Genomic DNA, 11,446 nt, shown 5'->3' on the forward strand with positions numbered 1-11,446 from the left:
ACAAACGCGCGACCGCACACCGATGACGACACAGCGACAGAGTTCGAGAGAGAGAGAGTGCGCGAGGGGGATGAAAAATACATCCTCAAAGGGCGGATACGCTGTCGACACGACGGAACGGTTTTGGGTTCGCCGTTCCCACCCCAGACGTGGGGAGGGATTATTGAAAACGCGCGGAAACTGAGGCAAAGGAGCAACTGACACACACAAATAGAGCTGGCAAAAAGGGAGAAGCAAAAACGCACACACACACACAGTGCAATGCAATCTAGAAGTATGCCCGGTTTGGCGGGAGAGTCAAACCACGTGGTGGGTGGGTGGGGGGAGCAGCAGCAGCTTCCGAATCATAATAATAAAAAAAAACACACACAGAAAATCCGGGACGCAATCGCTCTGGCGCCACACGGTCCAGACAAATTGGGGTGGCTGATGTATCATTTGATTTGTTTTTCCACCCCCGTACCGAACGCCGAATCCGCAGTCCGGAATCCCCGGTTCCCCGGTGCTATCGGTAGGTGGGTGGGTGGGTGGGTGGAATTTTGGGTGGTGGTTGGGAAAGCTCGGCGACGGCGTTTCGCTTGGGCACTTGGCACCGATATTTTTACCACACACTTTGCCGAATATACTTTGCGCCCACACAAACAGACACGCACACACATACACATTGTACCGACGACACCTTCCTGTGTGTCCTCCGCCAGCTTTCCACACACGGTCGTCTTAAAGTTCTATGGGGGAGAAGAAGAAAAAAAACACGCAAAGCAAGACTGCGATTGTACGTAAGGAGCGAGCGAAGCTTAGAGGAGCGGCTGCAAATGCTGGCCATTTTCACGCATTTCCCAACCACCCACCCACACAAGTCGCAAGGCGAGAGGCGAGAAAGAGTAGAAAACACACACACTAACACAGTGAACAACAAAAAAAACCGTCACCGGGTAGCAAAGATCGATGCAGCTTAGGAGAAAGTTCGGAAAGTTGGCAAACGGTCCCGCGCCAACGGCGCTCCGAATAAACATCCCGCCATCATCCCCGGGGCTGACACGCCGGGGAGAGGGAAGAGCGATTTTTTTAAACCCACCTCCCCTCTCCCCCCAAGCTTTCCTTCTCTTGGACTCGACACCCACTACACTACCCGGTGGTAGTAGTAAGCTTATTGATGGCCACGTCTTGCCCGGTCCCGGGCCAACGTTTGCCACAAAGTGATTCTGATTCTGGAAGCGTTAGAAGAGGGGGGGGGGAGGAGGGTATTCACATTTAAAGCGCGCACTTTGGCGTACATTTTTACCATCGCTGTTTGTGCGTCAATCCCCCACCGGCGGAGAAGGAGCCGGCAATAGTGTGCGCACGTATTACATGAAGAAGTGATTTGCGCTACTGTTTTTTTCTGTGTTGCGTTGCTTCGAAACTATCAAAGAACCGTTCCCCGTGGTAGATGTTTTCCAATGTGTATGTGTGTGTCTGTGTTCGATTGGATCGAATAAAAATTCGAACCACCAATAACTTCGTTGCTAGAGCCTTTGGGTCGTCCTGGAAGCATCACGCACACACGGGCACAGTTTGAGCTCATTTTAAAATTGATCGTATTTTGCTTCACATCTCAGCGAAAAATCTAAGAAGTAATGGGGCAATCTGAACGTTAAAAATACGCTCGTTTCATATTTTTTTAAAAAAGCGGGTGTCCTAACGACTGTCCTAATAAAGAATAAGGTTGTAACCTTTTGAGCAAAAAGCGGCAGAGCTTGGGACGTGCCCGAAAATCAACCTTTAAAGATTCAACCGCCGGCAACATGATTATAATTCGTGTGGAATTATTTTCCCATAAACCTCCAATCATCCCTCCCCACAACCAATGGATGATGACACACACACACACACGCTCGCGCGCACATGAATCCATTTGCCCCCAATCCAGTCTCCATCGGGCGGGTTGATTTGCTGAGATTGAACGAACATGACAAATCATGACGTGCGTGTGATGCCTCGGTCCATCGCAATCAATCATCTTTTCCGCTTCATCTGCTGAAGCGGGATGGTTCAGAAGCTGCCACCAAATCGAAGTGAGCCGCTGGCGGTGGTTCTCTTTTTTTCTCTCCTAATCCATCCCCCTCCCCCCCACCCCCTCCTCTCACTCGATGACGTCTGACAAACGGCGGGCAACCCAGTGCGAAGCGGGCTTTCAAAAGTCTCGCCGTTGGGAGAAGCGCTCCATCATCTTGGCTGCCCAGGTCCAGCTGCCAGTTCGCAGGCTTAAGATTTCGGTCAAATGATTAGACTCCCGTTCCGGTTTGGGTTGATTCCCACTTCCTTCCCCCCCCCCCTCTCACTCCCTTCCCACACAGGCAAGTATTGCGCCGTGGAAGGAGAAGGAAACCTTGCGATCGAATTAATTGGATTGGACGTGAGCACAGAGGCCGGCGTCGCAGTGGCATTGAGCGGGCCGCTCGCAATCGGAAAGTAATATCGGGGCGCGGGAATTAAATGACGTATTCCGGTCTATTTCATCCCGGCATGGTTCCTTTCGCCCTACGGTTTATGGTGCCCTTTTTTTTGGGGACACTAGAGAGACAGTCCGGGGGTAGAAAATTTACTTTTCACTTGGATGCCGCACAACACAACACGTGTACGAACGATCTAGGTTTGGAAAAATCGTTGAGAAAGGAGGAAAGGTTTCCGAAGTTTCCAATGCGTCGGTGAAGGTGGGCGATAGCATGACCGAGGGCGAGGATTGACGGAATGTTTTCGATTTCAGTGACGAACGTTGGAGCCGGTGGTTGTGCAAGGTAATAGTGTGACGTCAGAAAAGTGACCCACAGGCTAGAAATAGTTGTTGTTAGCCTAATCTGGGTATCCATTCTAGACATTGAGGAATGAGGGACGTGTTTTCCTTTCAAGTAAGCATCCTGAAAACTGCAGTTAGAGACGTAAAAAGGAGTTTGTTTTGCAAGCTTATTAGAATGGCGTATCTTGAAAATGAGTTTTAATCGATATTCTACGAGTAAAATGAAAAGAAGATGGAGAGGATAACTGAGATCTTCAGTGCAGTTATTTAAACGAAGGTTGTAATTGAAGATGCGTAAATAATTTGTAAATTTCATTGACCTTGTTCTGGAATCAAAATTTCACATATTTGTTCTCATCTTCATTTTTGATTCCAGAATAAGATTATAACATTTTATATCTCGCTAAGGAATTGTCTTTAAGTGATGCAGTCATCATTTGAGTGTGATTTTTGCAATGAGAGTTTCACCGTTCCGATATGTTAAAAGTATAAAAGCAGGGTGACATTGCACGTACTCGCTAGAGTAATTTTGATTTTCACTAGCACATCTGGTGGCAGCTGGTGGAAGCTTTTTTTGATCGTCGGGCGAATAGTCGTGCCGGATCTCAAAATTAATTAGTTTTTTCACCGTTTTTTGATGCGAAAATGGTTGAAATACTTGCACAACATATTTATCTATTAATTACAAAGCTTTTTCAGTTCAGTTAAAGTAAAAAACATAGAAAGTATTTTCTAGAGCGGCTCCAAATTGTTTAGCAAAATGCTTCGGTAAGCCGCCTCCAGACGCGCTAGTGAAAATCGAAATTACAATTGCGAGTACGATCAATGTAGCCCGGCCTTAATAACTCGTTTACCGCCGAAACTGGCACAAACTAAAGTTTGTTAGATATATGCTGATTTTGCACTCTTGTCCAAATCCTTAAAAGAGGTCCGCAAAACCATAGCTTTTAGGTGTCAGTGAGATGTCAGTTTGAATCATACCAGTAGATGAATATTTCTACTTTGTAATTTCAGCTATCTGATTTCTTCACATCCAATTTAGGCCCCTTTAACTCGCTAGTTTAGAAATTTAACAACATACCGTTAACATGACTAGCATTCAATATATGACAAAGTTCCGCGTGGACCAAGCTCTTCCCTGCATATCCAGAACCGCAAAATCCCCAGGACCGAGCAGCCTGCTACCTTATTATGCATGACATCGCAACATCGTTCGTACTAAACAGCTGTGTAAAGTCTTTAATTTTTTTTCATTTTAAAGGGTTACGTAGTGTTAGCAATAAAACATCCATCTTTGACAATATTTGCAAGAGACCTCAGCTGAAACGAATGGCCACAAGCCCAGTAGTGCATCCATTTCAGCAACTGTTTGCCTTCGCCTACAGGCATACTGTTAAAAATAAACAATTTAATAGAGCATACAGTGCCAAATTACTTTAATTAGCCTTTAAAACGATGCACTCTAGGCATCTACTTACTTTTTTTTGCTTTTATCATACGCTTCGACCTTGGCTCGAAAGTTGACGTTCAAGGTACCAACAACATTACGGCGGGCTTCTATCTACCTATCTTCCCGGAGAACCATTAATATCAGTTAGAGAAACCCGTGAAGCTTAACGTTGTTTTCTCTTGGTTAGTTCTTTTTTTCTTTTTTGCTTTACTGTGCACTCTTCTGCAACAGTTCTCTGTATGTTTATGGGCCACCTAGGTTTGTGTGTGTGTGTGTGTGTGTGTGTGTGTGTGTGTGTGCGCGCGTCTAGAACACAGAAAGCAGGTTGAAACCAAACGGCCACCCATGCACTCTGCCACCGCACGGCCTCGGCCCAAGGAAGTGATTCCAACTTTTGCCCGAGCCAAACCAGCACGACACTAACCTCACCCCCATTGTGGTTACCATCCCGTTTACGGTCACCATGGTGAAAAGGTGTGGTTAGTCCTGATGGACCCCGACCCATTCAGCAGTTTGCCGTTCCCGTTCTGCCCCCTCTTGTGCCCTGGTGTGGGAGGTCATGCTGTGCGTATTTCGTTCCACAGAAACAGCCATTCCCCGGAAGCAGCGAAAGGAGAAACAAATGGAAAAGAAAGCAAGAATAAAACTTCCTCACTGCGCCTTTCCTCGGTGGGATGGGGAACACGGTGCACGATGAATCACGGGGCGCAAGAAAAATGTGTGTTTGTGTGTGTGTGGCACCTTCCAGATGACAGCGACGGTGGGCAGCACTATGAAACCATAAATTTTCATAACAAGTCCGGGCGCGCTTACTGCGGCGTATCCTTCACGACGGTACCCTTTCCTGGGTACGTCCGGTTTCTTGTTCGTCCAGTGCGCGGGCGCTGTGAGTGTTTCTTTGTTGTCTCGTCCCGTCGTACAACGATTAGCTTAAAGCTGTGGATCGCACCAGTCGCAGTTGGCTTTGCCGGGTAGAGGGCCAACACAACAAACCACACCAGCAGGGACGGGAGAGTGACAAAAACAACACACACAAAAAACGGCACCGCCTGTTCCCGGAATGCAACAATAAAGCTACACCCAGTGCGGCTAACCCCCCCCCCCCCCATTTGATTGCTGTTCTTTCCGTTCTCTCACACTCTCACAGCTGTACCGTTCTCGCTCGCACGCACATGCACAGGTTAATTAAAACTAACGCCGCACACTAATTAATACTCGGTCGGTTTTCCACTGCTTCGGCGTTGCGGAGCGACCATGGAAGAGGAAAACCACGCTTCGCAACCAATTGCTCATTACCGAGTTCTACTTATTACCCTGCGTATTTTTTTGTATTGTTGTGAAATTTCAAATAGCATTTTTTATTGCCTCTTTCGATGTTTGACACATCGGCCAACGTTTATTCGCTCCAGGAAAACCAACCACTCGAAACCACCGCCGCCGCTTTCAGCGTATTCCCGTATTCCCAGCGGTTTCAGGGGAAGCTCGCTAATGGTTTCCAGGAAGTGGCAGCGCAAGGAAAATGTCAACCAGACAGGGGGGGGGGGAAAGGTCTAATCCGCCCAGGCTCGATTCTTTACCTTCAGCGGCTACTCATGCTGCAGCGGGAATTGTAAATTGTTTAGAACAAACAAAGGAATCAAATTGAATGTGAAGCGCAGAGGCGAAGGAAGAGGAGAGGAGCGTTCACCTTGAAGTACATTTGCTGGAATTGAAATTTGCAGAGCTTACCGAGTCACCTTGCGAACGATGTAAGCTGCACAATTCTTGGCATTGGAGAGGTTTTTTTCTTTTCCTTTGCATTTATGCTCCGTTACAATATATTGTTTTTCTTTAAAGGACGTTTAGTATTGTACTTCAGGCATCAGACCTTATGGTTTTTTTAAGCTGGTGCAATGCAAATGCAAATAATGCAAATTATATTATTTACTATTTCTGTTACTATAAATGCCAGCCTAAACAGGCTTTTGGGACTTAATTCATTACCACGCACAGCCGGATAGTTAATCTTTACTACGAGGGGACGGTCCATTTAAGGATTGAACCCATGACGGGCATTTTATTCAGTCGTACGTGCTGACGACTGTACCACAGAGGATTTTTCTTTTATAAAAATAAAAATTATAATAGTAAAATACAGTAATGATTGTTAAAGATTTTCCCTTTCTAAAGTAGCAGCACTTAAATTTTGCAAACCGTATGTAGTACTGTCTTATCAAACTCAAACAAAACAACATACAAAACAAACAGAAATGTAATGTGAATATTTGTAGCGCTGTTATAAATGGAACTTATGGACAACGATTGACTTTCGTTATCTCAAATTATACCCTTTAATATACCAAACAATATTTGGATAAAAACAATTATGAAGGTAACTCTGAAACTGTTGCACTTTTCCAAACAAATACTTTACCTACTAAAACGCTCGTTAAAAAAATCCACCCAGAAAGCAACCAGCAGGAGAAGCAAGCATGCAGCGTAACATTAGAAAATGTCACCCGTGGTTAACCAACCGCTAGCGGGAAACGGTAGGAAAATTAACCCTCCACCACCCGTATCACCTACTCACGGGCCCGTACACATATAGCCTGCTTTCCAGGAAAAATTGTCGCTAAAACGACACGGTAAAAGAATGTCTGCCGGATGAGAAAAAAAACAAGCTCTTCATCGAAGCTAAACGCTTCCACGAAATTTGCTGCACCCCATCACCGCTTGGGCGGCCGGGTTGCTTGTGTCGTGCTGGGTGCCGGGTGGTTGAGTTTGATTGGTAATTGTTGCAGCATTTGTCGCCCGCTCTCGGCTCGTTCTCTTTTCTGTGTCACTAGTGTGCTTTTTTTAATTGCTCATTCGATCCTTGTTGCAGACGCTGAGCGCTTCGACGCTAACGAAGCAGTTTATAGCCATAATTGTTCGTCCATTACGCATCCATTTTCACAGGCGCGCAAAAAAGCGACAGAAGTGAGCTCCTCCGAAGCACTGGCGCTAGCACCACTAGCGAGCCAGAATACATTTAATGTGGCCATTTGCACAGGGCAGCACAGGGCGTCGAAGGAGCGCGTAGGAGTTATGCGCCAGTTTGAAGGTGGCAAATTTGAAATTGACCAGCGCGCAGCGCTGCCGCCGTGGGAATCAAAACACTCCAACATATGTGAGTGTGTAGGGCTATGGTGTGTGCGTGTGTGTATGTGTGGGCAACTTTCCGATTGTGCACACACATAAAGGGTAACATAATGGCGAAAAGTGAAATGGTCTGCGAAGATAAATGCATCGCAGACGACGCCAATCGGTCCGCGCGCCCGGTGCACAGAACTGGAGCACTGAACCCTGCGTCGCCGACCGCGGGGCCAAAGCGGAAGCAAAATATGTGCCACATCGAGGAGCAACACATGGACCGGAGCTGGGCGCGGTGATGCAATCCATCCCACCGTGATTTCACGCGATCCTTTCTCCGGCTGCTCCCGCTCCGGTGGCATTTTCGGCGCCGTTCGCGTAGCCGTTACGCTTCGCACAGTGGGGGCAGCAAGAAGCGAGCAGGTATTGTAGGAAGGTGGATGGGAGGATGAGGGGAAGGAGTGCCGTACAACTTTGGTTGACTTGGTTTGAGATGTTTCTGCGTGGGACAAAGTTTTCTGCAAAGTCGATAAATTAGGAAAGATCCTTCCGACAGCTTTCCCGGCCAGTGCTTCCCAGCAGCAGCAGCAGCGGCAGCGGCAGCAACTGGCCCCGAAAATGCTCGCTCGATAGTGTTTTGGGCGAAATATGGAATTTAAAAGCGAGTGAGTTATAGAAGCGATTGGGAGTAATATGTGTGTGCGTGAGAGAGAGTGCGGGAATGGCAAAAGGGATTGGCCACTGTAAATGGAATCGCCCCGAAAATCGCCAATCTTGTCGAACGATAAACGTCCACCATTGTGTTCGTTTTGGGGTGGGGTGGGGGGGGGGGGCACAGTGAGGGTGGCAGAGGGCGCGGCGAGGTGGTCCTGCACGTCGTCTACCATAAATCTTGGCGGCGCTAGCCAGCAGGGATTTGATGCTGTCGAAGTTAGAGATCACTTTGGTCTTCTTTTTTTTGTCTTTCTGTTGTTCTTGTTGCTGCTGCTATCTTTTCAACTTCCAAAGAAGGTTCATAAATAATTCGATACCGTCGTTAAGCAGCGATAGCTATTTTCTGTACCTAATTGAACCGCCGTTCCGCTTCAGGCGATACTCTGGTTACCACTTTGGCGCGTGATGTATTATGAAATTGAAGTCTTCTAGAGGATAAAGTTTGATTCGCTAAGCTGTTGTGGTTTTGGACACTTTTAATGTTTTAAAATTGGTTCTATTGTTTAATATTAATCTTTATCCAACTTTATCATACTCCGTAAAGGAACACGATTAATGTTTTTGCTTTTCAAAAATAAGAAATATTTCAATTTCTGAGGAGACTTTTAAATGTTTTAAATTTCTAAAATATAAACAAAATACCTTTATTGATAGATTTGGCTGGCAGACATTTGATTGATTCTTCTAAAGCCTTGCTAACGTTCATCCTTTTTTTCTCATTTCTTCACCAAACTCTCCACTTCTTCTTCATATATCACCGTCTTCACACTACCGTTAATCAAAATTCATACCGTTGATATTTAAATATCAATAAAATATGCAAATAATTATCTCCCGGCACGAACAACCGATGCGGGGAGCAGTGCAGGCAAGCAGACAGGCTGCCTGGGGGGCGTTTCCCCCTTCGATTTGGCTCGGAAGCATCGGGTGTATCGCGGGTGTCGGGCGAGAAAGGCAGGTAAATTGGTTGGCTGATCGTCGAAGCATGTTGTGCCGATAGCCGTTCAACAGCTCGCCCATTGTTCGATGCTAACAGCTGTGCCGAGGGAGCTATTTAAAGCGAACAAAGCGGGCGTATTATACACTTGAGCACAGCACTTCACTCCGATGTTTATTAGTAGATTATGGGGAAAACGGCATGCCAATAAAGCTGCACTACGTGGTACGGATAGAGCGAAATTTATCCTTTTTTCAGTATTGTTTTGTTTCAATTTAGTGTAATTGTTGTCAAAATCTCAAGTGTTTTTGTGCGTCTTGAAACAGCTCTGAAACGTTCGTTCTCCAATCCCTTTGCTGTGGTGAGTTAAGCTCTCAAAGACATGATTTCGGTATTCAATTAAAATTAAACAACCCTTTCCCTTTCCCCAACTCACACAAAACCGGCTTTACAGGCGGCTGGCAGCTTCCTTGACGGAGCCGAAGCACGGAATTGATTAATTTCGACCACCAATCGATCGAACGCTTTCATCGGGCACCCTTCATAAATCACAGCCGACTCGATCACGTTCCACTGTCGCTGTCTCGAGCTGCCCGCCACAGAACCAGTCTCGCCGAAACGGTATCGAAATGGAAAATTATTAATTCCCTTTCCGTGCCCTACTCCTGCCCTACTGTCCTCTACGGCAAGCGATACAAGCCCAAGGTGGAGGTCGCCATACAAAGGGAAAGGGCCATACAATAGGCGTGCCGGCGTGCACGGCTGTACGGCACGAACCCGGCTCGGGGCGGGCTTGCAAGAAAATGGAAGTCTGCCAGCACAAAAATCGTCACGTCGTAGCATAAATACTGGCATGCAAAAGGGACTTCCAGATTGAAACCCTTTCCCTCTGTGCTGCCCTGGCCAGACTGACGAAGTTCCGCCGTGCCAACTGAGAGAGCATCGCCCACTGGCAAGGCTTTCCATTCGTTGTCACAGTTACCTGTGTCACGCCGCTGTAGCGCTGAGTGTGTGTGAGTCAAGCGACACAAGCAGCCCGCTGCAGGCCATCGTTTGCTTATCTTTTGCGTCTGATCGGCACATTTAGGAAAATTGATTTCTGCTACCCGCCCACACACACCCACACGCACACTAGAATGGGAAGAAAGCTTTCCTTATATTTGCTGTCTCGCACCACTGCCCCTACCATCGTCGTCAAAACAATTTACATAAAAAAGCAACTCTTTCGTGCCAACTGCGCTTTAGTTGTCTGTCGATTTATTTAAGCTACTTTTTTTGCTGTCTCCTTGCTGTCTGGTTTTGCTGGTGTTATAAGGCAAATGTGGATTATAATTTAAAGTCTGCATGTTGAATGAAATAAACAGCTTTGGGGTGATACGTTCTTAAGCCATCCCTGAACGCTCATTTTATTTTTTTGCAAAATAACATTAATCTTTTAAAAATTGATCAAAACTCTACGTTCCAATTTGAAATGGTAAATCGAAGTATCATTTTTTTTATTGTGAATTGTTGATAAAATTGTATTTGCCGTTGTAATCTAAACACCACCCGCTTCCTCTTCCTTCCCGTTGCAGAATGTCCACCCGCGATGGATGGTATGGAGCGCTTTGCCTGTCCCACGCCGGATCGGCAGGGCCGGTACCGATGTATAGACGATCACGTGCTGTGCGACGGTTTCATCGACTGTCCTGAGGGCGAAGACGAGGACAGACAGGCCTGCATGTTCTACAAAACGGTAAGTTTGATGAAGCACTAATGGACGGTGTAGCATATTTCTTTCTCAAAGTGCCATCATGCTAGACAACATCAACACATCAAGCGAAGCCAGCATACTGTACGGGAACGTTATGTTGTCAATTTCACATGCCGGATGCGAGATGCAAGCGAACGAGAGACCGACCAGGCGCCTCCACCTGCACTGAGCGATGGAGAAGCCTGGTGTTTCATGAAGTATTGCCGAGAATTTGCACATTGAAAAGATAATGCCGTTTATAAATCATCTTCATCGGGCTTCCTTTTGAGCACTTTCTCGGAATGCAAACAATGCGAATGCTCTCCACTCAAATAACATGTCCCCTGGTGGGTGGAATTTTATCCATCACACAAATCCCACGAAATAGAACGGATTATAGTTGTCTGTGTACTTCAGACTAGTCCTCGTGTGAACAAATTGGAGTGTGGCATGCTACTGCCCTTGTTAAGATACCTTTGTTTTTCCAGCTAGGAATGTGAATTACTACGCCTCGTTTTGTGTGAAAAATGAGCATTTAAGTTGAAATATGCGGAGGCTTTCTCACTGCTAGATGGTAAAGAAACGTTCCTCAGCTGTCTATCAAAAACATTCTCACACCAAACCATTCCATTCCCCTTGCTCGTTTATTATCTTCGCTTGAAATAAAACACTACACAAGCCTGAGTAATCCAGACTGTCCCGAAAATGTGTGCTGCATGCTAA

General features: G+C 46.3%; 1 protein-coding gene across 3 annotated transcripts in view; it reads left to right on the plus strand.

Annotated features, from left to right (window-relative positions):
- Positions 1-11,446, plus strand: part of LOC121600164 (PE-PGRS family protein PE_PGRS16) — a 104,865-nt gene that overhangs the window by 42,983 nt on the left and 50,436 nt on the right. For 2 of the 3 annotated variants that reach the window (XM_041928506.1, XM_041928507.1), the window contains exon 2: positions 10,566-10,726. In XM_041928506.1, coding sequence (XP_041784440.1) covers positions 10,566-10,726 — 161 coding nt within the window. Of the gene's footprint in view, positions 1-10,565; positions 10,727-10,777; positions 11,418-11,446 lie in introns of those variants that run through there. The other variant, XM_041928505.1, reaches the window with a different exon arrangement.

Source organism: Anopheles merus, chromosome 3L (genome assembly GCF_017562075.2).
Source record: "Anopheles merus strain MAF chromosome 3L, AmerM5.1, whole genome shotgun sequence".
NCBI lineage: Eukaryota > Metazoa > Arthropoda > Insecta > Diptera > Culicidae > Anopheles > Anopheles merus.